This window comes from Scyliorhinus canicula, chromosome 4, assembly GCF_902713615.1.
Source record: "Scyliorhinus canicula chromosome 4, sScyCan1.1, whole genome shotgun sequence".
Taxonomy (NCBI): domain Eukaryota; kingdom Metazoa; phylum Chordata; class Chondrichthyes; order Carcharhiniformes; family Scyliorhinidae; genus Scyliorhinus; species Scyliorhinus canicula.
The window spans coordinates 35,262,665-35,290,289 of NC_052149.1; the positions used below are offsets into that span (position 1 = coordinate 35,262,665).

The 27,625-nt window shown below is 45.4% G+C and overlaps 2 protein-coding genes across 4 annotated transcripts in view; both read left to right on the forward strand.

The window, feature by feature from the left end:
• The window catches only part of pif1 (PIF1 5'-to-3' DNA helicase homolog (S. cerevisiae)), a 39,113-nt gene extending 34,128 nt beyond the window's left edge, over positions 1-4,985 (forward strand). For 2 of the 3 annotated variants that reach the window (XM_038794012.1, XM_038794013.1), the window contains exons 12-13: positions 1,011-1,202; positions 4,343-4,511. In XM_038794012.1, coding sequence (XP_038649940.1) covers positions 1,011-1,202; positions 4,343-4,405 — 255 coding nt within the window. In that variant the 3' untranslated portion in view covers positions 4,406-4,511. Of the gene's footprint in view, positions 1-1,010; positions 1,203-2,969; positions 3,127-4,342 lie in introns of all 3 variants that reach the window. The other variant, XR_005460304.1, reaches the window with a different exon arrangement.
• Positions 4,986-22,358: 17,373 nt separating this feature from the next.
• The window catches only part of rad54l (RAD54 like), a 44,941-nt gene continuing 39,674 nt past the window's right edge, over positions 22,359-27,625 (forward strand). The window contains exons 1-2 of the mRNA XM_038794014.1: positions 22,359-23,287; positions 26,221-26,286. Coding sequence (XP_038649942.1) covers positions 23,285-23,287; positions 26,221-26,286 — 69 coding nt within the window. The 5' untranslated portion in view covers positions 22,359-23,284. The remainder of the gene's footprint in view (positions 23,288-26,220; positions 26,287-27,625) is intronic.

Sequence of the window (27,625 nt, forward strand, 5' to 3'; positions counted from 1 at the left end):
GAACTCCCTTGAAGTGGAAACCCAGGAAATCTTTTTTTCAAAGAATTTCCTCAGTAATATTTTATAAAGTGAATAATTATAGTTATTAAACTTTAAAGAAAAAAAACATTGGCCTCCCAAACTGAAGTGAGACCGAAATTTCCGCTTTCCTTCCCTGTCAGCAACTCTGGCAGCACCATGAACCAGGAGCTGCTAAGGAATATCCTGTCAATAGTTCTACTCATTTTAACTGGGGGATCAATTTTGTGACACCAATCAGAGCTGATGTGGCGTTGTCTGCCCTCTGGGGAAACGCAACAAGCCAGTCCCTCAAATCTCTGTTTCCTTTTATTTTGATGCTGAATCCTTCCATTGGCTCTCCAAGGGTTAATATACCATTTCTCTCTCTTCCCACCACCCCCGCACGGAGTTATGAAACAAAACATTTCACGGATGGGCTGTCGCTGATATTTTCAGTCCACAACTTCAAAGTTCCTCCATCAAACCTCCTGGGGACAGATACAGATTCTGGTGGGTGGGACTCTTCAGCTTTGCCAGTAAAGCTTGTGACTGGTGCACAAAGATTAATTAAGAGATGGCTTGGGGCTCTGTGATCTTTTGTTGGAGGGGTGGGAAGTCAGTTATTGGAAGAGATTACATTTGATGGGCGTTGTAAGGCACTGTAGTTCTCTCGTCACCTTTTCGCTAGCCGAGGGGTATTCTCCAGGCCAGGGATTGGCAAATGGGGAGATGACAATTACACAGGTGTCCCTTTAGTTTGTTTCCTATAAACAAGCATAGTTCATTGTAGAGATTTAACTCGGAAACCTGAAATGGAGGCTGCAATGGTGAGGTGGGTAGATGGTGACTTTGCGCAATAGTGTGAAACAGGTGATGGAAAGTCAACAGCCCATTCTTATTTTTGTACATTTGCGAGAATGGAGTGTTTGTTTGTGTGTGCACCTGAAACATATGTGGATTTTATATTTTGTTTCATTCGCTTAAATTGTTTTCTCCTCCCTCTGTCTCAGGGCATGTCGCTAGACTGTGTGGAGATCTCACTGGCACGGGTATTTGAAAGCGGACAGGCATACGTGGCTCTCTCGCGTGCGCGAAGCCTGGAAGGTCTTCGAGTGATGGACTTTGACAGCAGAGTGGTCCACGCGAACACTGACGTCCTACGTTTTTATAGCAGATTAAAAAAGGAACGGGTCCTGATGCAGGTGAGTTGGATGTAACGTCAGGCCTAAATTTCAGCCCTTTGAATTTGCCATTTTGCAGAATCCTGGAGCATTTGCTCAGAGAAGGGGGGCAGCTCCATTATTTGCAAGGTCCATTTTGAACATGTATTAGATTTGTTTTACTTTTCAATAGAAAATTGATTTTATCAATTCTCTGCAGGAAGCCTGTTTTTATTTAATTTAAATAATCCAAACCAATCAGAGATTTTATGTATCCTGAAACCAAAAGGCATGATTTTAACTTGCAATAGGAAGCCGACACAGGAGGATGCAGTAAGTTGATGACCCGGCAAATTTTAATTGTGCAGCCTAACGTTTTTGAAATTCTTTCACGAGATGTGGGTGTCACTGGGTAGGCCTGAATTTACCATCCATCCCTAATTGCCCTCAAGAAGGTATTGGTGAGCAGCCACCTTGATCTCCTGTAGTCCATGTGGTGTAGGTACGCCACAGTGCTGTTATGGAGGAAATTTTAGGATTTTGATGCAGTAACAGTGGAGGCACGGTGAGATATTTCCAAGTCAGGATGCTGGGTGACTTGCAGGTAGTGGTGTTCCCTTGCATCTGCTGCCCTTGTTCTTCTTTGGCTGTCACTGGTCAGCTGCTTCTGACAGTGTGTGTCAATTAGCTGGCAGGGAAGGATGTGATTGGGCCACCCACATTCGTTCAATGGGAGCAGGACATGCAGCTCCTCCATTTTAGTTGCTTCCCACCCTTTTCCCACCAACCAGAGATTAAAAATTCCCCTGCATGTGCTGTTTTCTGATCTGTTACCAGTGCTTTGCCAGTGTTGCTTGCCAACTTTCCAAATGGATGCATCATGTGATGGGTCTGATGTCTAATTCCAAGATCAAAACGTGCCCCTTTGCTTTGTACTATACTGCATTTTTGAATTACTTATCCACTTCTTTACACACGACAAAAAAGCAACTTGCGGCGATTGGCATTATCTTTCACCCTTGCGCCCCCATGCTGAAATTAGATAAAAAGTTTCTCTGCTATTCTGTCCTGACTGAATACAGTGCAAAAAGCTCTGCAATAGTCTTTGCACTGACTCTAGAGAGATCTAGTTCACAGGGTGAAAACTGCACATTATTCAGCATAAATGTGCAATACTACCCTTGCCATAAAGCTGGTTTTCGCAGGAAATGGAAAAAGCTTCCCTGGTGCATTGAGGTTAACTTTTTCTGTTTTGGACATTATAAGGTCGAGATAGCATAGAAGAGTAAACTTCAATGGTGTCTGGAGAGGGCTTGTAAGTAATAACTTACTCCCTATACAAAAAATTATTATCTAACTGAGGGAGGACATTGGAGAAAATGTTTTTATTACATTAAGGTAAAAAATAATTACAAGTTAGGGAGTAGCGAAGTACAGAGAGATTGAATTGCAACGGCATTATGCTTTTGGCCGGGCTGCAGTTGGACAGATATTTGATGATCTCCCTTCTGATGGATCCAAGGTTAAAAACCTATAGCATTGAAAATCTCTTTTACATATTCTGTATCCAAACTGCATTACAGTTGATCTGACAGCTCCTGATACTGGGCGGAGAAATGTCCCCAACCCCAGCATTGATTTCTTTCATCATTTTTCTTTTACATTTTTTTTTTGTAAATTCCAGTGTCATTTATTCAAGAATATCCAAGATTCTGTTTTGTGTTTGATTGGCAGTTTCTCTTATCCAAGTGTCGTGGTAAATTACTGTAATTTATTTTGAGTTATGATGTTGATTGTGTGTTTGTGAAGGAGAATACGTACGGATGATGCCAATTTATCTTGCACCAAGAGCTCGCCAAAGACCTCTACCTATCTGTTTCCAGTGGGCTGTCTAAATGAGCAGGCTCATCAGCATTTATATTATAACAGTCTGCAAGAAAGAGTCGTGATTAATGGAATTTTGAAGGTTAGGGGTGATTTTTGATTGATCGTTTTCCACAACATTAAAGTGAACAGAGAGGAGAAGGATAGAAAATATTTCTGCTGGTTGTGGGGGATGGGGGCATTGCAGTCTTCCTTCAAGGGAAAATGGAACCAAACTTTCCAAGAGGTGAAATTAAGCAACACCTTCTGAAACAAAAGTTGGCAATTGGTGTGACGTAAATTGTTACATTGAAAACAAAGGTTTACTGATTGATCAGAGGTATTAAGGGATTGTAGGGCAAAGGTGGCTATAAGGAGTTGCAGCTCAACTGTCGATCACGATGAATGGTGAAACAGGTCGAAGGGCTAAATGACCTCCTCCTGTTCCGATGTTCCTTTTGACCCATTCATATTAACTGCTGTTTGTGGAATGTCACTTTCTGCAAATTCTGTGCTACAGAATTGTCACTGCATTGCCAGGGTATTAATTTAATGTAAAGCATGTAAGACGCCTAGATGATGGGACATAAATGCCCTTCCTTCTTCGATTCCTTCATCTAAACCACCATGCGGAATGTATTTTTTCCATTTAGCAGAGAGAGCCATGAGCTCAATGACTTATCAACTGTGAGGTTTTAACTTTTTTTTTAATTTAGAGCAGCCAATTATTTTTCTTTCTCCAATTAAGTGGCAATTTAGCGTGGCCAATCGACCTAACCAGCATATATTTGGGTTGTGGGGGTGAAACCCATGCAGACATGGGGAGAATGTGCAAACTCCACACGGACAGTGACCCAGGGCCGGGATTCGAAACTTGGTCCTCAGTGCCACAGCCTAGTGCTAACCACTGTGCCACATGCCGCCCTCCGGTTTTAACTCTTACGCACTTCAAGCAAGCGATCCTCGTGATTCATGAACACAGCATTTTAATTTTTTTTAAACTCATGGACAGAGCATAGAAATTCTGTCACTTGAACTGTCGCTGAATTTGAAACATTTTGATATTGATAGTGAGACTCTGTTTAAATGTTGAAAATGGTGCTGGTAATTTAAAGCATATAAATGGCTGGAAATTTTAACTTGTGGCAGATGACAGGTTCTGCCTTCAGCTAAGAGTTGGGATTTATACGGATCGATAGTGACGGGGATGTAACCGGGTTTACCAGAGCATGCCAGATTGTTTGCTTCAATGCCTCTTGAAATATTTTCTCTTTTAACTTTCCTTGCTAATTGCTTGCTCCTGTTCCCCTTTATCGTAGTCCACGCTGGATAGTCACATTGAAATGGAAGATCAGGAAAACCGGATTCCTGGAAGATTGTAGAGTGCTCGTTGATGAAGATCCTCCTCTGCTACGTCGTCCTCGGAAAGACTCCATTTTAATCTTGTTCACTGTAACTTGTGGTGTTTTTAAATATGCGTTTCAAACACTGGTCTTGTTTGCTTTATATTTTAAACTAGCGGGAAGACTAGACGAAGAGAGAACTAGAGAAGAAACCGAGGCTGTGGGAATAGAAATGTCAGTGTCAATTTTCAAATCATCAACAATGACATTTCACCTCTCCATCACATAAATGAACCTTCGATTTAATAAAATGTAGTCAATAAAACTGTTTCCATCCTGCTATCTGCGGGTGGCCATTTAAGGCTGATTTTTGCCAGCCCATAATTTTTAGCCCAGCAGGAGGTGGTCTACGACGGGGTTGCAGGGAAGCTTGGTAGGATGGCCTGCTTATGCCTTGGTGAGCGCCGAGCTTAACTTGCATTCTGGGCTCCTGGCACCAGGGGCACGGGTTCAATTCCCAGTTTGTGTCACTGTGCAGAGTCTGCACGTTCTCCCTGTTTCCTCCAGGTGCTCCGGTTTCCTCCAACAAGTTCTGAAAGACGTGCTGTTAGGTAATTTGGACATTCTGAATTCTCCCCCCATGTACCTGAACAAGGGCCGGAGTGTGGCGACTAGGGACTTTCAAAGTAACTTCATTGCAGTGTCAATGTAAGCTGACTTATGACACTAATAACGATTATTACTTTGCTCCATGGGACCCAGTGGTGTTGCCGGGATCCCTGAAGAGACCTCTACAATAAAGACCAGCCAATGTGACACACAACTCCTCAAGTGGTGATAAAACTTCCAACTTCTGCCTCCCTGCTTACCCCACAATGGTCTTGTTAAAGTTAGAAATATGATCGGCTAGGAACTCTCAAATGTCGGTGGAGGGACCAAGAAGGTGATTTTGAAGGAGGTGTCCAATGAAATGACTGCCTCCAGGAGCCCTATTTAGTTAAGGATGGTGTGCGGACTCCCAGGTCTTGGGGGTTTCAATCGTAAGTCTTCCAGCAGCCATTGCCCCACTGCCAGAGGTGGGAGCTGCTGACTTGTATTGAGAGGCACTAGGCACCGCCATTCCTGGTCACTGGCCACAATAACGGTAAATAGGACCAAAACATTTAGGGTTGTTGAACATACAAGGGGAAAGCCACCCAGAGTAATGGTTGCAGTCAATTTTGGAATAGCACCTTCCATGTTGAATGGAAGCTCCAACCCTGACGTCTACCTGGTCTGCCACTGGGAGTCCACTACTGTTTCACGGATGGCCACCTGATGGGTACCCCATGCCCAGTCAGTATTGGGAGACTGCCCTTACTAAAAGTTTACTGTGACCAGTCTTTGTGGGGTGAAATTGCAAGGACAGGAGTCGTAGTGGGCTCGTAGAAAAATCAGTTAAGTGTTTTATCTGCACGTCATTCTCAAGAGTCTTTTCCATCAACTTCAATCTTGTCCTTTTGTATACTTACCTATTATTCCACTCGAGCGTGGTGCTCTTATGAGTTTTTGTTAGAAATAAATTATCATGTTAAAGTTATGTTGCAGAGTAGCTATTGAATATACATTTTGTTAGGAAGCAGCAATCAAATGAGTCTTCGGACACTGAAAACACATAATTCCATCTTTGTCTTATGGCCTCTTAAAGGTTGTGTCACATGGAGACACCAGGGAACTCCAACGCTTCTCACTGACAGTTGTTCAATCATTCAGGAGTCATTGATCTTTCTACCTTGTGAGATTACTGATAAAACAGAATCCAATTATGCCCCTTTTATGAAATAACTATATTGAATAATATACACCGACGCAGGAGAACATCTTCTAATTCTTCCACAGAATGGAAAAGACCTTGTGCAAGTATTGAGTTTTTCCTCAAAAAATATGAATTTACTATACCGTATTTATATGGTGAATGTGTAGAACATGTTAAGGAGGGCTGAGACAGTCACTGAAATCAGTGTTATCATCTGCACATTGTAAAACAAAAGGAATAAGGGATCCTGAAAGAGGAGAAGCACTGGGACCCATGATTTCGTGCCCTGGCCCTGCTGAAGATGTATAATTTCTTTCCCATCTGAACTACGTTATGAATCTTGAGATATCATACAGCTCTTGTACTCCATCTGCTGGCAAGAAAAGAAAATAACTTGTCATGGTGCAGAAGAAAACTTGAGAAGCTGAAACCACAGTCAATCAATTGAGACACAAGAGTCAGAACTGGTGGGGTCACCCGTAAGATATAGGAGCAGAATTAAGCCATTCGGCCCATCGAGTCTGCTCCGTCATTCAATCATGGCTGATATGTTTCTGCGCCGGCACCAACGCGCGCAGTGGCCTCCTTCAACACGCTGGCCCAGATGTAACATGGTGCAAGGCTACAGGGGCCAGCACAGAGGAAAGGAGGCCCCCGGCCACAGAGGCCGGCCCACTGATTGGTGAGTCCTGATCGCGTGCCAGGCCACATCGCAGGCCCCCCCCCCCCCCCCCCCGGGTCGGACCCACAGGCCGCCACCCGACCCTTACACGCCACGTGTCCTGCTGGCCCAGAGCAGGTTAGAACAGTGCCGGCGGTACTCGGCTCTTTTCCTACGACCGCTCGCCCACCTGGGCCGGAAAACTGGCAGGCTGGCCGCATAGAGCAGCCCGCGACCGGCGCCATGCCGGCGCATGATTCTCCGCATTGCGGAGAATCACGTGCCGGCGGTGTGGCCCGATCGCGGGGATTCTCCGGCCCAGTGCGGGGCTGAGAGAATCCCGCTCATCCTCTCCACGTCCACTCTAAGCCTCTACGCATTCTTCACATTTCAATGAGAACCCCCTTCATCCTTCTAAACTTGACCAAGTATAGACCCAGAGTCCTCAATGACAAGTTCTTCATTTCTGGGATCATTCTTGTGAACCTCCTCTGGACCCTTTCCAAGGTCAGCACATTCTTCCTTAGATACGGGCCCCCCAAAACTGCTCACAGTATTCCTAAGTGGGGTCTGACCAGAGCTTTATACAGCCTCAACAGTGCATGCCTGCTCCTGTATTCTAGCCCTCATGACATGAATGCTAACATTGCATTTGCCTTCCTAACTGCTTACTGAACCTGCACGTTGACCGTAAGAGAATCTTGAACTAGGACTCCCATGGTCCTTTTGTGCTTCTGATTTCCTAAGCCTTTTTCCATTTAGAAAGTAGTCTATGCCTCAATTCTTCCTACCAAAGTGCATAACCTCACATTTTTCCACATTGTATTCCATCTGCCACTTCTTTGCCCACTCTCCGAGCCTATCCAATTCCTTCTGCAGGCCCCCTGCATCCTCAATACTACCTGTCCCTCTGCATAACTTTGTATCATCTGTAAAGTTAGCAATAGTGCTCTCAATTCCTACTTCCAGATCATTAATGTATATTGTGAAAAGTTGTGGTCCCAGCACAGACCCCTGAGGCACACCACTAGTCACCGGCTGCCATCCTGAAAAACACCCCATTGTCCCAACACTCTGCCTTCTGCCAGTCAACCAATCCTCTATCCAAGCCAGTATCTTACTCTTAACACCATGGGCTCTTAACTTATTTAGATGCCTCCTATACAGCACCTTGTCAAAGGCCTTCTGGAAATCTAAATAAATCACGTCCACTGGTTCTCCTTTGTCTAACTTCTTGTTACCTCCTCAAAGAACTCTAACAGATTTGTCAGACATGACCTCCCCTTGAAGCCGTGCTGACTCAGTCCTATTTTATCATGCACTTCCAAGTACTCTGCAATCTCATCTTTAATAATGGACTCTAAAATCTTACCAATGACTGAAGTCAGGATAACCAGCCTACAATTTGCCATCTTCTGCCTCTCTCCCTAAACCAGGGGCTGGTTTAGCTCACAGGGCTAAACCGCTGGCTTTTAAAGCAGACCAAGGCAGGCCAGCAGCACGGTTCGATTCCCGTACCAGCCTCCCTGGACAGGCGCTGGAATGTGGCGACTAGGGGCTTTTCACAGTAACTTAATTGAAGCCTACTCGTGACAATAAGCGATTTTCATTTTCATTTTCATTTTTCTAATAAATTTAGAGTACCCAATGTTTTTTTCCAGTTAAGGAGCCATTTAGCATGTCCAATCAACCTGACCTGCACATCTTTGAGTTGTGGGGATGAAACCCAGGCAGACATGGGAGAATGTGCAAACTCCACACGGACAGTGACGTGGGGCCGGGATCAAACTTGGCGCCATAGGCAACAGTGCTAACCACTGCATCACCGTGCCGCCTCTCTCCCTTTTTTTAATAAATAAAATAAAATAATTTTTGTAATAAATTTAGAGTACCCAATTTTTTTTATTTTCCAATTAAGGGGCAATTTAGTGTGTCCAATCGACCTAACCTGCACATCTTTGGTTTGTGGGGGTGAAACCCACGCAGACATGGGGAGAATGTGCAATGAGCCTGGGTCCTCAGCTCTCCCTTCTTAAACAGGTGTGTTACATTAGTTATTTTCCAGTTCTCTGTTTCACTCCCCGCCTACAGTGATTCCTGAAAGATCATCACCAAAGCCTCCACAATAAGAACAAGGAGCAGGAGTAGGCCATCTGGCCCTTCGAGCCTGCTCTGCCATTCAATGAGATCATGGCTGATCTTTTGTGGACTCAGCTCCTCCGCTATCTCCTTTAGAACCCTGGGGTGTAGTCCATCCGGTCCTTATGATCTCAGCCGTGATTTAATTGAATGGCGGAGCAGACTCAAAGGGCCAGATGGCTTACTCCTGCTACTAGTTCTTATGATCTTATGATTCATCCACCTTCAAACGTTTTCAGTTTCCTCAGAAACTTCTCCTTAGTGATGGCCACGGCACTCACCTCTGCCCCCGATTCTCCTGGTGTCTTCTACCTTTTCAGTTCCTCTGCCACTTCTTTGTTTCCTATTACGCGTCTCCAGCCTCAGTTTCCAGTGGCCCAATATCTATTCTTGCCTCTCTCTTACTTTTTATATGTTAAAAATCCTCTTTTTATCTTCTTTTATATTACCAGCTAGCTTACACGCATATTTAATCTTCTCCCCTTTATTGTTTTTTTTTAGTTGTCCTCTGTTCACTTTTAAAGGCTTCCTAATCCTCTGGCTCCCCACTAATCCGCATAACCTTGTATGTCTTTTCTTTTGCTTTTATGCTGTCCTTGATTTCCCTAGTCAGCCATGCATGCGTTGTCCTCCCCTTAGCATGTTTTCTCCTCCTTGGGATAAATTTCCATTGTTTGCCGAAAACCCCCCAAAAACTCCTGCCATTGCTGTTCCACCGCCTTCCTTGCTATGTTCCCCTTCCAAACAACTCTGGCTAGCTACTCCCTCATGTCTTTGTAGTTACCTTTATTCAATTGTAATACCATTACATCTGATTCCAGCTTCTCCTATAACTGCAGGGTAAATTCTATCATATTGTGGTCACTGCTCTCGAAGGATTTGTTGCCCATTTTCGATCCCAACAGTGTCGCCAATTGTCCATAGATTGCCGTGAAATGAATTCATAGGCGACCAGTCGGATGCTCTCCCTTCTTTTGCCTGCAGTGATTTAAACTCTTGACTGGATCTCCTTTTTTATACCTGACGGTATCTAATATGGCTGTTTTCATTTCCTGCAGGGCTCCTCCTGCTACATTTTGGGGTTCGGGCAAAGCTGATGTTACGGACTGGCTAATCCGATGATTTGTGTTGTGTGGTAACCGGATTCATGGGGGTCGAATTGTGAGTGGGGGTGTGTGCTGCCTGTGCAGTCGGTGCTGCGGGTGCTTTTCTTTTTGGGGCATGGGTGGCTCGATTTTGATTTCCCGTGTCCTCTACGTATCTTTGGGAGCTTTTGTTTAACTCTTGCCAATCGGGAGCATCTTCCTCATCTAAATCCTGCCCGAAAGTGTACCTGAAGCCATTCTGTACTGACAGTAGCGACTGTAACTTTTCTATCTGTCGGCATTTAGCATGGTCGACGATACTCTACCTCTGTTCCTTCGTGGAGCTGTGGAGTGCTCTCAAAGCTGCTTTTAAATCCGCGCATTTGCTTAGTTAGCTGGGTGACCTGTTGTTCTGTTTCTTCTCTTACCAGGACTGCACACTGCATCTTGGTAGGCTTTATCGTACTGGGTCTGGAAGCTACTAAGGTGAACTAGACAAGATTGATGTGCACATTTTACATCGGCCATTTCCTTATCCTTGGCTGCTAACTGTTCCCGGAGTTGCTCAATTATCTTCTCGCTTCTGTTACTGTTTCCATCGTTCTTTTCTTCCTTCTCAATTAACTGCCAATGGAGTGTCCTCACGACCTCCTCTGTGCCTCGCAACTGTGCCAAACAGGACACTACTGCCATCGGCTTTCTGACTTTCCCTACATTTTTCTTGTGGCCCTCGCTTAGGTTTTCCCACCAAGTTTATCCTATCTTTCCTGGACTTGACTAATCATTAGCACAAAAATTCAACCAAAGGAGCCAGCCTTTCTCCTTTAAGTATTTCCTTAACTCTTCCTCCCATATGGGGCATTGCTCTGCTCTGTTGGTCGCTGCGACCTCGGGTTCCTGTGGGTTCATCAATCTTTCCATTGCTTTAGTGGCCACTACTTCTCTTATCTCTTGCTCTACTTTTAATTTGGGACAGGGGAATAAGGCGGCGATTTGAACAGCGGGTATGGCTTAAGCTATCTTCTGGCTCACAATCCCTTGATAGCTGTATACAATTCTAACGAGTTTACATTTCTTTTCCTGTTAGGTACGCATGCGGGTTAGTACACACTTCTGATATGAGGTTATTTGGTCGATATGGGACTTGCACTTGTGGTTCTTTCTCTTTCTCGCAATTGGATTCAAAGTTTGTGGATTCTCTCGGAGTGACAATGTCGCTTCTAATCGAGTCCCGTCAGAATTGACAATACTGTTGCTGATATTAATGATAATGTTGGTGAACCACAAGCCTTCCCTTATATCGACCACACAACCAGTTAGTTAGTTCAACAGATGGTTTATTTACATACACAAGAGTTACCTCGACATGCAAACACCATATCTACTACGAGTTAAACTACACCTATCAGCTACAATAACCTATACTTAACTTCAGGGCGACCAGCACTGTGTAAATGGATAAGGCCTTTATCTGGATCTCACATGGCTGGTTCGAAGAAAGCGGCTCTGTCTCTGCTGGGCTCATCCGTCAGGTAGCAATCGTTGGTCTTGAACTTGGCTGACTGTTCCTGCTACGATTGGTTTGGCACAGGCCAGATCCAAAAGAGACGGAACACATGGCTGTGTCCTCTTTTATCCCTCTGGGATTTTGCGCTCTTTGGGGCGGTCCTTAACCTTGGACCCAATAGTTTGACAGGGCTCTGATCACTGTCTTCAATTTCGGCCAATAAAGGTGCAGGTACCTTGGTAGCTGGGCGGGTTCTTAGTGGTCATTAACCTTGGCAGTTGGGCTTTCTGAGAAAGGTGAGTGGCGCCGATCAGTCAGTGGCTGTACCGGTTTCTTGACTGGAGTTCTGTTGTCCTGGGAAAATGGGCCATTGAAATGCAAATGAGCGGAGGGTATCAATCGGGTCTGATTACCTGTGTTTCAAATACACATAGGCTCTGTATCTGTCTGAGTCCTGGGTTGGCCATAATTCCCATGGGCCTTTGCAGGTGGCCATCTTAGATGGCCACAGATTCCTTCACCTTGAGTTCCCTAATCACGTCTGCATCATTACACATCCAGAATTGTCTGTTCCCTCGTCGGTTCTACCACAAGGTGCTCCAAAAAAACCATCTTGTAGACATTCTACATATTTCTTTTCTTGGAATCCGCTACCAACTTTATTTTCCCAGTCCACCTACTTATTGAAGTCCCCATAATTATTGTAATATTGCCTTCCTTATATGCCTTTTCTAGCTCCTAATTTATTTTCTGCCACACATCCTGACTACTACTACGTAACTCCCATCAGGGTCTTTTTCCTTTGCGATTCCTCTAATCTACCCCCACAGATTCTATGTCTTCCGATCCTATATCGCTTCTGGCTGTCGATTAAACTTGATTCCTTACTACAATGTAAGCCCATCCCCTCTGCCCATCTGCCTCTCCTTTCGATAGGACACGTATCCTTGGATATTTAGGTCCCAGCTCTGATCCCCTTGCAGCCATGTCTCTGTGATTCCCACAACATCATACCAGCCAAATTCAATGCACGCAACAAGCTCATTGACCTTGTTTTATGTACTGCGTGCATTTAGGTACAACACCCTCAGTCCTGTGTTAATTGCACCCCCCCCCCCCTCTCATATTTGTCCCTGTTTTTGCTCTGCCTGAAGTTAGATTCCTGCCACCCTCTATACTCTCTGTTCTATTATATGTTTTGGAAACTTTACTAATCTCTCCTGAGCCCTTCACCCCTTTAATTAGTTTAAAGTCCTCATCATTAACCTTCTCCTTTAACTTAAAACTGAACCCTCCACCCCACTATTATGGCTCTGGGTTTGTGCCAGACATACTTCTTTTCTGCCCCCCAGGAACATGGCAGAATCGTTTACATTTTTCACAAGATCTTTGCAGGTTTAGGCCTGGAATGAGGGACAATTAGGGCCAGCTTCTACTATTTGAGTGGCCCGTATATTCTTTTCACTGGGTGCACAGGATGTCAGCCTTGTGCCAACCCGGTTCTTACAGTATGGAGTTAGAAACCGGGGTGCCCATTCCATCATTCATAACTGGCTTTGTATGAGTAAGTTTACTTTTGATAGAAGTATTCACTAAGAATCGTCACGTGGTCATGCTTAGATGACACGTTACAGTCAGGGTGGCTTTCAATATAAAACTGGAGCATCAGCACAACAATGGAGCACTTGGGTCAAATAACTTGTCACGGTGCAGTAAACGTTCACTCCCCTTTTAGCAGGCAACTGCTAAAACTCAACTAACACAGCTATTGGAACCATTACAAATTTAAAATACCTACTTAAACCTTGGGATAAATTTTGTGAGGTTCTGTGCTGCCATCTAGAGGGTGAGGATTTCTTTAACTTTTTTTCAACGTATTTTATTCCAAGCGTATACAAAAAGTTACAACACACAAACAATTCTGGAAACAAACTTCCCAACACACAACTATACAGTTTGTACAAATTTTTCATCTCCCCCCCCCCCCCCCCCCCCCCCCCCAGCCCCCCGTGACAAACAACTCCAACACGGTCACGCACATCCCCCACCTTGCCTCAAAACCCTCCGTTGAACCCCTTGACTCGAATTTAATCTTTTCCAGCCAAAGAAAGTCAAAAAAGCACCCAGCCAGGGCGCCACCTCTGATGGCATTGCTAATCACCACTCCAATAAGATTTGTCGCCAGGCAGGAGACGTGATCGGCCTCCATCAGCTCCGGCTTCTCCGATATTCCAAATATCCCCACCAAGTGGTCTAACTCAACCTCCTCCCCCACTATCCTTGCTAGCGCCGCAAACATTCCCGCCCAGAATCTCTCCAACATTTTGCAGCTCCAGAACATATATGTGTGATTCGCTTGTCCCCGCCCACACTTCGCACACTCGTCTGCCACCCACTAAAAGAACCATTCTTGCCTGCATCATATGTGTCCTGTGTTCGACCTTGAACTGTATCAGGCTCATCGGTGCGCGGAAGGAGGTCGCATTTACCCTTCATAGCGCCTCACTCCCATACTCCCCAGTTTATCTCTCCTTGCAGCTCCCCTTCCCACTTCTCCTTAATCGTCACCATCCACTCACCTTCCTGTTCTCCCAGCCACCTGTATATGTCTCCAATCCTGTCCCCTTCCACATCCGGAAGCAGCAGTCACTCCAGCAGGGTGTACCTCGGCAACCTAGGGAACTCTTTCCAAACCTTCCGCGCAAAATCCCTTACCTGCAGGTACCTAAACTCACTTCCTCTCGGGAACTCTATCCTCTGCTTCAATTCATCTATACTGGCAAACCCTTCTTCCAGACCTTAACCAGCCCCACTTCTTTCCACTTCCCACACGGCCACTAACCCCCCGGCTCAAAACCGTGGTTTTCACACGACGGCGTTAACACTGACATCCCGTCTATCCTTAAGTGCCTCCTCAGCTGGTTCCAGATCTTCATCATGGACTACACCACCGGGCTCCCTGAATATCTGCTCGGCTCTATTGGCAGGGCTGCCGTCCACCAAGGCCCTTAAGCTGGAACCCCTACAGTATTCTTCCTCCATCTGAACCCATTCTACCCCTTCTCCTTCCCACCATTCCCTCACCTTCTTCATGTTCACCGCCCAATAGTAATGTTGGGGATTACTGGGTTACGGGGATAGGGTGGAGGTGTGGGCTTAAGTAGGGTGCGCTTTCCAAGGGCCGGTGCAAACTCAATGGGCCGAATGGCCTTCTGCACTGTAAATTCTATGTATCAGGTTTGGCAATGCCAACCCTCCCTGCTGCCTCTGCCTCTGTAACCGGGTCCTCTTAACCCTTGGCACCTTCCCTGCCCATGCAAAGTCCAAAATAAATGTGTCCAGTTTCCGAAAAAAAGGCCTCGGGTATAAAGATCGGGAGTGTCTGGAATATGAACAGGAACCTCGCAGAATGTTCATCTTCACCACTTGGACCCTCTCTGCCAAAGTCAAGTGCAGCGTGTCCCACCTCTTGAGATTCTCCCTAGCCTCCTCCACTAGTTTTGTTAAATTCCATTTCTGAAGCATCGCCCACTCCTTCGCTACGTGAATCCACATGTATCTAAACCTGCCTCTAGCCACCTTAAATGGCATCCCCCCTAAATTGGATCGCCGACACAACTCATTCACTATGAACACTTCGCTTTTCCCTACATTTAACTTATCCCGAGAACGCCCCAAATTTCCCCAACAGGCCCATGACCTTCTCCATGTCCTTCAGCGAGTCCAAAATATAAGTTTTGGTGGTCGGCATAGAGCGGCACCCAATACTCCCTTTGTCCCCTCCAATCCCTTGCCACTCTGCTGACCCGCTAAGAGCCATTGCTAGAGGCTCTATAGCCAGCACAAACAGCAGAGGCAATAGCGGACACCTCTGCCTTGTTCCCCTGTGCAGTTCAAAGTTCCGTGCACCCATGTTATTGGTCCGCACACTTGCCCTCGGTTCCATATATAACTGACACACCCATGCCGCAAACTTTGGCCCAAACCCAAACCTTCCCAGGACCCCAAACAGGTATCGCCACTCCACTCGGTCGAATGACTTCTCTGCGTCCATGGACACCACTACCTCCAGTACCTGAGCTCCTGATGGAGTCATAATCACATTTAACAGCCTCTTTATGTTACTAGAAAGCTGCTTGCCCTTTACGAAGCTTGTTTGGTCCTTCACAACCACCCCTGGGACACAACACTCCATCCTCCCGCCATCAACATAGCCAGCACTTTCACATCTGTATTTAACAGAGATATGGGCCTATATGAAATGAAATGAAATGTATGAAAATGAAAATTGCTTATTGTCACAAGTAGGCTTCAAATGAAGTTACTGTAAAAAGTCCCTAGTCGCCACATTCCGGCGCCTGTTCGGGGAGGATAAGACGCACATTCCAATGGGTCATTCCTCTTTTTGGGTATTAATGTGATCGTTGCCTGTGTCATCATCTCCAGCAGCTCCTCCTTCTCCAATGCCTCATTAAACGCTCCCAAGAGATGTGCTGCCAGGTCTGTTGCGAACTCCTTATAAAATTCTGCCGGGTAACCATTGGGCCCCTGGGCCTCCCCGACTTCATACCCCTTATACTGTCCAATATCTCCCTCTGCCCCAGGGGCTCCTCTAGTGCCTACCTCTTCTGTTTCTCCAACTGCGGAAACTCCAGTGTGTCTAAGAAAAGTCCCGTGTCCCCCTCTTCACCCCCCACATGGTCCGCCTTGTACAGCTCATTATAATAATTCCTAAACGCCTTGTTTACTTTCCCCGGCTCCGACACCACATCCCCTGCACCAGTCTGTATCTTCAATATTTCCCTGGACGCAGCCTGCCTCCGGAGCTGATGCGCTAACATTCGACTCGCCTTCTCTCCGTATTCATACTGCACCTCTCCTGTCCTACGCAGCTGTCCTACCGCCTTCCCCGTTGTAAGCCTATCAAATTGCCCCTGTAAATTTGTCTTCCTCACCAATCCCTCCATGGTGGGCACCTTCGAGTACCCCTATCTACCTCTACCATCTCATTCAATATGATCTCGGTTCATATTCCTCCCTCCTTTTTCTATCCGCTTGTGCCTTGAACAAGATAATCTCCCCTCGAACCACTGCTTTTAGCGCTTCCCAAAAGTGGCTGCCAACACCTCCCCATTTTGATTGAATTCTACATAATCTTTAATCAACCACCTTCATATCGATGCCAAAGAAGAACCAGGCAACGTGCCTCAATGACTACCGTCCGTTGGCCCTGACATCAATCGTAATTGAGTGCTTTGAGAAGTTGGTCATGAAGCACATCAACTCCATACTCCCAGAACGCCTAGATCCACTGCAATTTGCATACCATCGCCACCAGCCCACAGCAGAAGCCATCTCCCTGGCCCTATACTCATCCCTAAAGCATCTCGACAACAAGGACTCCTACATCAGACTATTAACTACAGCTCCGCCTTCAACACCATAATCCAAGCCAAGCTCATATCAAAGCTCCAAAACCTAGGATTTGGATCCTCACTCTGCAACTGGATCCTCGATTTTCTGACCCTCAGACCACAATCAGTAAGAATAAACAAAACCTCCTCCATAATAGTCCCCAATATTGGGCCCCCGCAAGGCTGCGTGCTTAGCCCCCTCCTATACTCCCTGTACACACAAGACTGCGTGGCAAATTTGGTTCCAACTCCATCTACAAGTTTGTTGACGACATGACCATAGTGGGTCGGATCTCGAATAACGACGGATCAGAATACAGGAGGGAGATAGAGAACCTAGTGGAGTGGTGCAGCGACAACAATCTGTCCTTCAATGCCAGCAAAACTAAAGAGCTGGTCATTGACTTCAGGAAGCAAAGTACTGTACGCACCCCTATATTGCTGTTCCTTCAGTTACTGGGTCAAAATCCTGAAATTCCCTTCATAGCATTATTGTGGTTGTTCCTACAAAATATGGACAGCAGCAGTTCAAGAAGGCAGCACACCATCACCTTCTCAACAGAGATGGCAATAAATGTTGGCCCAGCTAGCAATGCCCACATCCGATGAACACATTTTTAAAAGTTCTGATAATCTCCCATCTCCAGTAATTACTCTTAAACTCTTCACTACGTTTCTTCTGAACATTGTTTCATGTCTACATTTTCCACTAATTACCTCCTCTTGTCAATGTGTGACACAATCCGCCCCCACGTATATTGGTTCATCTTCATGTTGCTGCCTTTGCTTTTTTTCATTTCTACCTGTTCCATTGTACTGACCACCTTTCCTCCAGTACCTTCCGCCCCAGCACAGTCTCCAGACAAATAACACAATATTTCTGCCTGTGCTCTTCCTTTTCCTCTCAGGACTCCATCTCTAGGTAACATCAAGTAAAGGCACGGGGTCAGCTTTTATTTATTTTCTCATGTGACGGGGCATCGCTGGCTAGGTCAATACCCATTGCCCATCCCTAATTGCATTTGAGAAGGTGGTGTTGAGCTGCCTTCTTGTACACCCACAGTGCTGTTAGGAAGGGACTTCCAGGACTTTGACCCAGCGACAGTGAAGATCTGTATGTACATATGTTGACAATATCCAATTCTACCTTTCACCCAAGTAGCAGTGGGCCACTAAGAGATGAAGGAGGTAAGCTGGTGCTGGACAATGCTAGGTTAGCAGTGCTTTGATGCTCTATTTCTTTTGACCTTTTTCTGATTATTGTTCATCCTCAATTTTCAATTTGAAGAGGGTATAGTTGTAAATAATCACAATCTGTCCTCCAAGGACATTAATCATCCAGGGGATGTTTCCAGTAACTTCCATTTTCCCAGCATCTAAAGATTTTAACTGTCATAATATACATCCAGGTATATGATGATGTGCAGCCAGGCAGTGATTGACACACAGGATGACCAGTGAACACACAGAACACAGCAGCCAATCACCAGACAGGACACGATCACTATAAAGCCAGAGGGTACTAGTTTTCCCGCTCTCTTGGGATCCAGCCTCTGAGACAGTCAGAGCTCGTGAGCAGCAACTAGAACACACATCATGTGGTAGTCAGATAGTCTGGTCAGGTTAGCCTCAGATCCCAGTCAAGTCAGCATAGTGTCAACCCACAGTTAAAGCATGTATTATAGTTAAGTGTTCAATAAATTCGAGTTGCATTTCCTCAAGTGTTGGAAGCCTGTCTCTCTCACCACAGCAGTAAACGCAGTCCTCGTAGACCCAGCTTACCCAACACATCATGGTACCAGTGAGTTATGCTCGTGTTTGACGGACCTACCTTGAGATAATCTGCCTTTGACCAGCGATCAGCCATCCGGTAACATGGACAGCGTCCGCCCTCCACCTCAGCTCCGCATCGCCGGCAATCTCGGTGCTAACTGGAAGATTTTCAAGCAGAAGTTCCAGCTGTATCTTGAAACCACCGACCTCGAGGCCGCTTCGGATGCCAGGAAGATCGCACTCTTCTTTTCTACAGCCCGGGACCACGCTATCCACATCTTTAACTCCCTCACCTTTGCTGAAGGCGAGGACAAGACAAAGTTTAAAACAGTCATGTTGAAGTTCGACAGCCACTGTGACATCGAAGTCAATGAGAGCTTTGAACGCTATGTGTTCCAGCAGAGGCTTCAGGGTAAGGATGAACCTTTTCAGTCCTTTTTAACCCATCTCCGCATTCTCACGCAGTCATGCAACTATGGCTCCACTTCCGATTCCATGATGCGGGATCAGATCGTTTTCGCGGTCCACACCGATCCCCTTCGCCAGCAGCTCCTTAAAGTTAAGCAGCTCACACTTACCATCGCCATCGAGACCTGCGTCCTCCACGAGCACGCTAACAACCGGTACTCCCATAGCAAGGCGGCAGAAACGGCACGGCAAAACCCCCACGATGCGGAACGGGTGCAGGCCATCAAACAAATGCAGGGCCTGAGTCTGGATGAGGGCGGCCATTTTGCGCACTTTTCCCGGGTTCCTGCGCATGTGCGCCACGATCAAGGGTACGGCGAGGCCGACGACCGAACCGAGCAGGTGCGCACGTCGTTCGACCGCACTGCGCATGCGCGGTGGCGCACGGAACGTCCTGACGGCGGCACCATGACGTGCTCCAACTGTGGCTCCGCCCATTTAAAGCGGCAATGTCCCGCAAAATCTCGACGCTGTCTCCAGTGTGGCAAGCTTGGCCACTACGCAGCCCTTTGCAGATCTGCTCCACTGCCCAACACACAGCAATCCTAGCCACAGCGCAGGAGCATCCGGTCAGTACAGCAACCCGTCACAGACTTCGACCCTGACATTCTTCCAGATCCCGACACTGAGGGCCTCACATCCCCATTCCGGGTGGGCATCATCACCAAGCATACGCTGCCTTTATCAACGATGGTGAAACAACTCCCAATAATGAGCATTGATCCGGACGACGAGTGGTGTGCCACCCTTACGGTCAACAAGGCTCGCGTACGCTTCAAGCTGGACACCGGCGCTTCAGCAAATCTCATTTCAAAGTCTGACCTTGACACCATCTGCGTCAAGCCAAGCATTCTTCCACCGGCCTGCCAGCTCCTCGACTACAATAGCAATGCCATTGTTGCCAGTGGCTCATGCCAGCTTGCGGTGTCCCATCATTCTTCAAAAGCAATGCTACGTTTCGAAATTGTAGGAACCAACAGAGCTTCCCTGCTCGGTGCTTGGGCCTGCAAACTCCTGAACCTTGTGCAACGGGTTCACACCATGTCGTCCGCAGAGGCAATGGCCTTGCCAGATGTTAACTTCCAAGCCAAACTCGATGATATAATAGCACAATACCACAGCGTCTTCGAAGGTATGGGCACACTCCCTTACCGATACAAAATCCTGTTGAAGCCAAATGCCACCCCTGTGGTCCACGCACCGCGTCGGGTGCCGGCCACCCTTAAGGACCGCCTCAAGCAGCAGCTGCAAGACCTCCAGGACCAGGGCGTCATTTCAAAGGTCGCGGAACCCACGGACTGGGTTAGCTCCATGGTTTGTGTCAAAAAGCCGTCAGGGGAACTTCGAATCTGTATCGACCCCAAAGATTTGAACCATAACATCATGAGGGAACACTACCCAATACCTAAACGAGAAGAGCTAACCAGCGAGATGGCTCATGCCAAGTTCTTCACGAAGCTGGATGCCTCCAAGGGGTTTTGGCAAATACAACTGGACATGCCCTTTGGCATCATCTCCGCCACAGAGGTGTTTCACCGTATAATGGAACAACTGATGCAGGGCATCGAGGGGGTGCAAGTGTACGTCGATGATATCATTATCTGGTCCACAACTCCTGAGGAGCACATCGATCGCCTCAAGCGGGTGTTCCACAGGATCCACGAGCATGGCCTCCGACTCAACAGAGCCAAATGCTCGTTCGGTCAACCAGAATTTGTCGCCCGCCACAAGACTGAATTTATAGACTGAATGTTGCATTACCTTGTTATTTCATCGTTTACACATCTGTACATATCAGTTTTTTTCTCATGTGTTATCTGCCTTCTATATGCACTGGACACCTTCCCATGTAAATACGTTAGCATATTCTGTATATAATCAGGCTCCTATACACACACACACGATTTATTGACCTGAACACATTTTTTAAAAAAAGGGGAGATGTCATAATATACATCCAGGTATATGATGGTGTGCAGACAGACAGTGATTGACACACAGGATGACCAGTGAACACACAGAACACAGCAGCCAATCACCAGACAGGACACAACCACTATAAAGCCAGAGGGCACTAGTTTTCCTGCTCTGTCAGGATCCAGCCTCTGAGACAGTCAGAGCTCGTGAGCAGCAACTAGAACAAACACCATGTGGTAGTAAGATAGTCTGGTCAGGTTAGCCTCAGGTCTCCAGTCAAGTCAGCATAGTGTCAACCCACAGTAGCATGTATTATAGTTAAGTGTTCAATAAAATCAAGTTGAATTTCTTCAAGTGTTGGAAGCCTGTCTCTCTCACCACTGCAGTAAACACAGTCCTCGTAGACCCAGCTTACCCAACACGTCATTAACTAGAAAAAAAAATTTGTACAAAATTCTATTTTTCCAAATGGCCGACTCCACTTCATGAAGGTAATGCCTCTTTAAAATAAAAGCAAATTGCTGCGGATGCTGGAACCTGAAACAAAAACAGAAAATGCTGGACAATCTCAGCAGGTCTGACAGCATCTGTGGAGAGAGAAGGAAGGGAGCTATCGTTTCGAGTCTGGATGAGGCTTTGTCAAAGCTCTTTAAAATAATTGTATGAGCTGAGTTAATTAATCTTCTTTGATTCCCAGAGAACACTCTGAGAATGGTTCGAGGGTTTAATGATCAACAGACTGAATGTCGGTGTAAAGGTTTTGAAGGTATTTTTCAGTTGGCAGTGAACTGAGCAAAGGGCAATCTCTTTGTGAAGCGCGGTCCCGCTCACCTTCCTGAGCCTCAGCGGCACCCGTAACCCGCACTGCACTTGCGCACCACCGCCTGGCGGTAATTTCGAGAGGAATAGAAGGAGGTAGAATCGCAGAGATAAATATTTAAACAGAGAGAGATGCCGCGAGTGTCTGCCAGCTAATGGGGAAAGGCGGTGAAAGTATTGGAGTTGGAGACATTGGGCGATCCCGGAACCTGAATTAGAGGAAGAGCTGGGATCGGGGAGGTACCGGCATAGGGAGATTGAGAGGAGGGAGAGTGAGTGAGTGAGTGAGTGAGAGAGGAAGGAGAGTGTGAGAGAGGGAGCGGGAGGAGAGACGGAGGGGAAGGAGAGAGAGTGTGAGTGAGAGAAAGAGAGGGAGAGGGAGGAGTGAGAAAGAGAGAGGGAGGAGAGGGATTGATACAGGGAGAGTGAAAGAGGAACTGATAGAGGGAGAGAGAAAGAGGGATTGATACAGGGAGAGGGACCAGCACAGAGGCACTGAGCCAGGGGCTGGCACTGGGAGACTGAGATTTTGCCAATTAATTTATGTGGAGTGACAACTACAATCTAAGGTCTGTAAAAGAGACAAATCATATGAGAGGGGTACAAAGTACAATCCAGATATTAAGACAGCGGTGTGCTTTCTGAATAGTTTGTGTTTGTTAGACGGTGAATATAATGCTGCTTTCTTTAGCTTAAGTATGTTTAAAAATGAAGCAAATCAAGAATTGCACAAACACCTGATTAACTGATGAATTGTGAACTAATCATGCTTACATTTGTTGACAGATGTACTGAGATTGTGATTAATAGTGTTTATTAGAGTAATTGATGTAAATGAGTAGACATTAAGATTGTAAAAGGCACTGGCACTCTTCAGAGGATTTCATAATATTAAGAAAAATGAGCAATTAATGATGAGAGGAGGGGAGAAAATAAACCAGTTCAGCATCAAGTTGAAACATAAGATTGAAAAGGGTTTTAAGAACACAGGAATTGTTTAGAATTGATTTATAAAGTACCCGAATTTATCAGAAAATGTTGAGGTTTTAAGAATGACTTCAGTTGTGGAAGCTAGAAAAGAGTTGCCAAATGAAGTTAAGACTTGATAATTGGAGTCGCTAAAGGAGTCAATCAACTGCTCAGCAATAGAATAGAGAACAGAAGCTGAAGAAGTCCCACTGTTCAGTGATTGTGGACTAGAAGTTGGATGAGACAAAGCCGGTCCGCCTTCAGGTCTTCCAAGTAAATTTCAAAATGGAATTTTGATGAGAACGATGCAACTTTAAAACTGATGGACTAAGTGGATATTCTGACTTGCATTGGAACCACCGTTTCAGAAAATGGTAAGTAAAGCAAGAGGCTGACTAAGTTGGCAGAGCATTTGGGATTTCTCTTTCAACTGTCCTGTTTTTAATTGGGATATTCCCATCAGAATTACTATGGAAAGGGCAGCACAGTGGTGAAGTGGTTAGCCTCACTGCACCGACGTCCCAGGTTCGATCCCAGCTCTGGGTCACTGTCCGTGTGGAATTTGGGGGTTTCGCCCCCACAACCCAAAGATGTGCTGGGTAAGTGGATTGACCATGGTAAATTGCCCCCTAATTGGAAAAAATGAATTGGGACACTAAATTAATTTTTAAAAGAGAACTACTGCGCAAAGTGTCAGCGGCACGTTTATTTGCTACTCCATTCATCCCTGAGTCAGAGGCTTGTGGCTTAAAGTGACAGTCCAAAACTGTAGCACATCCTGTAGGCTGAGCTTGCAATGCTATGCTAAAGAAGCGGAGCATTGTCAGACATCCCATTCTTCAAAAGAGATGTTAAACTCTGGCCCCATTGGACTTGTATGGATGAATTGGGTGTGAACGACCTTGTGATAATATTTGAAGAAGGACAAGGTGTTTGTCCAGTGTTGCAGTCAACATTACCCCCTTAACCAACCTGATGAACAATTGCAGTTGGTGAAAGCCTGCTGTATGTAGTTGCCTGTTACACTACCTGACATAATAGTCACTACAATTCATTTTATATGAAACGCTTTGGAACATTTTTGATAAATATGCAACGGCAAATCTTTCTTTAAACAAGATTGCCAAGCTGGCAAATCAACTGACATACCAACCGTACAGAAAACTGAATTCTTCCCCAAAAGGTTCTAAATTGGGGCAAGGCCAATTTCGATGGTGTTAGGCGGGAACGTTCAAAAGTTAATTGGGGGAGCCTGTTTACAGGCAAGGGGACAGCTGCTAAGTGCGAGTCTTTCAAAAGTATGTTAACTGGGGTTCAGGGTGAGCACATTCCTCTTAGAGTGAAGTGTAAGGCTGGTAGGGAACCCTGGATGACTCAGGATATTGAGGCCATGGTCAAAAGGAAAAAAGAGGCATGACATGTATAGACAGCTTGGATCACGTGAAGAGTGTAGGGCTTATCGGAGTAGAGTTGAGAGATAAATCAGGAGGGCAGAAAGGGGACATGAGATTCTCTTGGCAGATAAGGCAAAGAAAAATCCAAAGAGCTTTTACAGATACATAAAGGGCAAAAGAGTGACTAGGGAGGCGCAGGAAATGTATCCCAGGACGATGTGGGAGGCTAGGGAGGAAATTGCCGGCCCCCTAGCTGAGATATTTAAATCATCGACAGCCACAGGAGAGATGCCTGAAGATTGGAGGGTAGCAAATGTTGTGTCCTTGTTTAAGAAGGGCTGTAGGGGTAAGCCTGGGAACTACCAACCGGTGAGTCTTACCTCTGTAGTGGGTCAGTTGTTAGAAGGTATTCTGAGGGACAGGACCTATAGGCATTTAGACAGGCAAGGGCTAATTAGGGAAAGTCAGCATGGCTTTGTAAGGGGAAAGTCATGTCTCACAAATTTGATTATGTTTTTTGAACAGGTAACGAAGAAGATAGATGAGGGCAGTGGGGTTGACGTTGTCTACATGGACTTTAGCAAGGCCTTTGACAAGGTACCGCATGGTATGTTGTTGCAGAAGGTTAAATCTCACGGAATCCAGAGCGAGGTAGCCAATTTGATATAAAATTGGCTTGGCGACCGAATCCGAAGGGTGGTTGTTTTTCAAACTGGAGGCCTGTGACCAGCGGTGTGCCTCAGGAATCGGTGCTGGGTCCACTGTTACTTGTGATATATATAAATGATTTGGGTGAGAATGTAGGAGGCATGGTTAGTAAGTTTCCAGATGACACCAAGATTGGAGGCATAGTGGATAGTGAAGAAGTTTATATAAGATTGCAACAGGATCTTGACCAATTGGGCCAGTGCGCCGATGAATGGCAGATGGAGTAATTTGGATAAATGTGAGGTGATGCATTTTGGTAGATCATATCAGGGCAGGACCTATTCAGTTAATGGTAGGGAGTTGGGGACAGTTACAGAACAAAGCGATCTAGGAAATCAGGATCACAGCACCTTGAAGGTGGAGTTTCAGGTGGACAGGGTGGTGAAGAAGGCATTCAGCATGCTAGATTTTATTGGCCAGAATATTGAATACAGGAGTTGGGACATCTTGTTGAAGTTGTACAAGACTTTTGTAAGACCACACATTGAATACTGTGTTCAGTTCTGGTCACCTTATTATAGGAAGGATATTGTTAAACTAGAAAGAGTGCATTGCAGGTTGGATGCATGTTTAGGACTTAACACCGATTTTCTTTATGATTACTTGCCAAGTAGTTGATCCAAAATCTTTACTTAATTGAGAATCTGCTTTATATTTAAAGTATGTTCAGAGCACACTCCTTCGATTGCTTTCCATTTATATATAAACCAGAATGTTGGTTATTTAACAGTTGTCAAGACGTTCCAAGCAGAGGTAAAAACTAAATTGCATTTTCAAACTCTGTGTGCATGTTATAGTAAGTTGAAGTTTATTACAGGTTGAGCATCCCTTATTCGAAATGTATGGGGCCGAAAGTGTCTCGGATTCTGGATTTTTTTTGTATTTTGGAATACCTATAAAATTATATAATGCAGTAGCCCATCCATGCGGATTTCATAACTTTTCGCATTTTGGAATTTTGAATAAGGGGTGCTCAAGCTGTACAAAGAAGCTTTCTACTAATCGGTGTATATCTTTCCACCAATATCACTAAAATGAACAAACTTATCTCATGGCTGTTTGTGGGAGCTTGCTGTAAGTTATTGCCAATTTGTTTTCTGCACTTCAAAAGTACCTAATTTGCTGCTTTGCGCTTTGGGATATCCTGAGGTTATAAAAGGTGGTGTAAAAATACTTTTTGTAAATGTGTTACTTTCCTCCCATAGAGAAGAAGCTTAGCCCCGAGTCAGCTTGCCAAGCGTAAGCCAGGACATTTGCCTGATGAGGATACGGTACAGTAACCTAATACAACTTAGAAATTACAGAATGATTCATGTCTTTTATTAGGTGCTTGTGCGTGTTATTTTCCAAGTGATTGCTACTGTGCCTGATGTAAATAGGAATGTATCTTTGAGTGTCTATGAAGAGTGATGGCTCCTCAATTGAAATTGCTGTTCTTCAGGTAAAACCTGTTGAAATGCAGTGAAAAGAAAATTAAATCAAAGAAAACAAGTTCCATACTTGAGAAACTTCATTACTTGAGAAACACTGACCTGCTGAACCACTCCTTGCAACTGGTCATGTTTGAATTGCAATATAGTGGCCTTTTCCTTTTCATCTCATTTCAGCTAATGGGATAGGTTTCAGGAGGCCAAAAGGGTTTTTCCTTAGTCTAGACCAGAGGTGGGCAAACTTTTCCGTGCAAGGGCCACATTCAGAAATTCACAATTCACAAAGGGCCGCATAGTATATTAAGTAAAATAATTACTTCACCCGGTTATGATTCTGGGCGCCTGATATAGAACATAGAACAGTACAGCACAGAACAGGCCCTTCGGCCCTCGACGTTGTGCCGAGCAATGATCACCCTACTCAAGTCAACGTATCCACCCTATACCAGTAAGTAACCCAACAGCCCCCCCCCATTAACCTTAAAAAAAAATTTTAAAAATGTTTTTTTTTTAATGACTTGGTGGGCCGCAGAAATACCTTTGGCGGGCCGCATGCGGCCCGCGGGCCGTAGTTTGCCCACCCCTGGTCTAGACTTTCCTTATCTCTTCAGGAAAGTTGCAGTGAAAGCTTTCAACAAGGTAACGCTGGAATTTCTTCCTCACGAGCTGAAAATAATTGCTTAAAAATATAATATATGGTGGTGTGAAATCAAATGAAGCAGAACATTTGGAGAGAAGATTGGCTAAAATTGAAGGTTTTTGATTTACTGACTTTTTAAAAAAAAATGTTATTCTCCTTTTTCACATTTTCTCCCAAATTTATACCCACCAACAATAATCAGTAACGAATACAGTGTCAATCCCCATATCAATAACAATAATCCCATCCTCCCACCAAACCTCCAGACAGCAGCTTGCATGTTAACATAAACAAACAAATAACAAAACGGAATCAGGAATCACCCACAGTCACCATTAACACATACAGTGCTCCTCGCCCCAACCCACTCCCTCCCATCTTTGATTTGATTTACTATTGTCACATGTATTGGTATACAGTGAAAAGTATTGTTTCTTGCATGCTGTACAAACAATGCATACCGTACATAGAGAAGGAAGGAGAGACTGCAGAATATAATGTTAGTTATAGCAAGGTGTAGAAAAAAGATCAACTTAATAC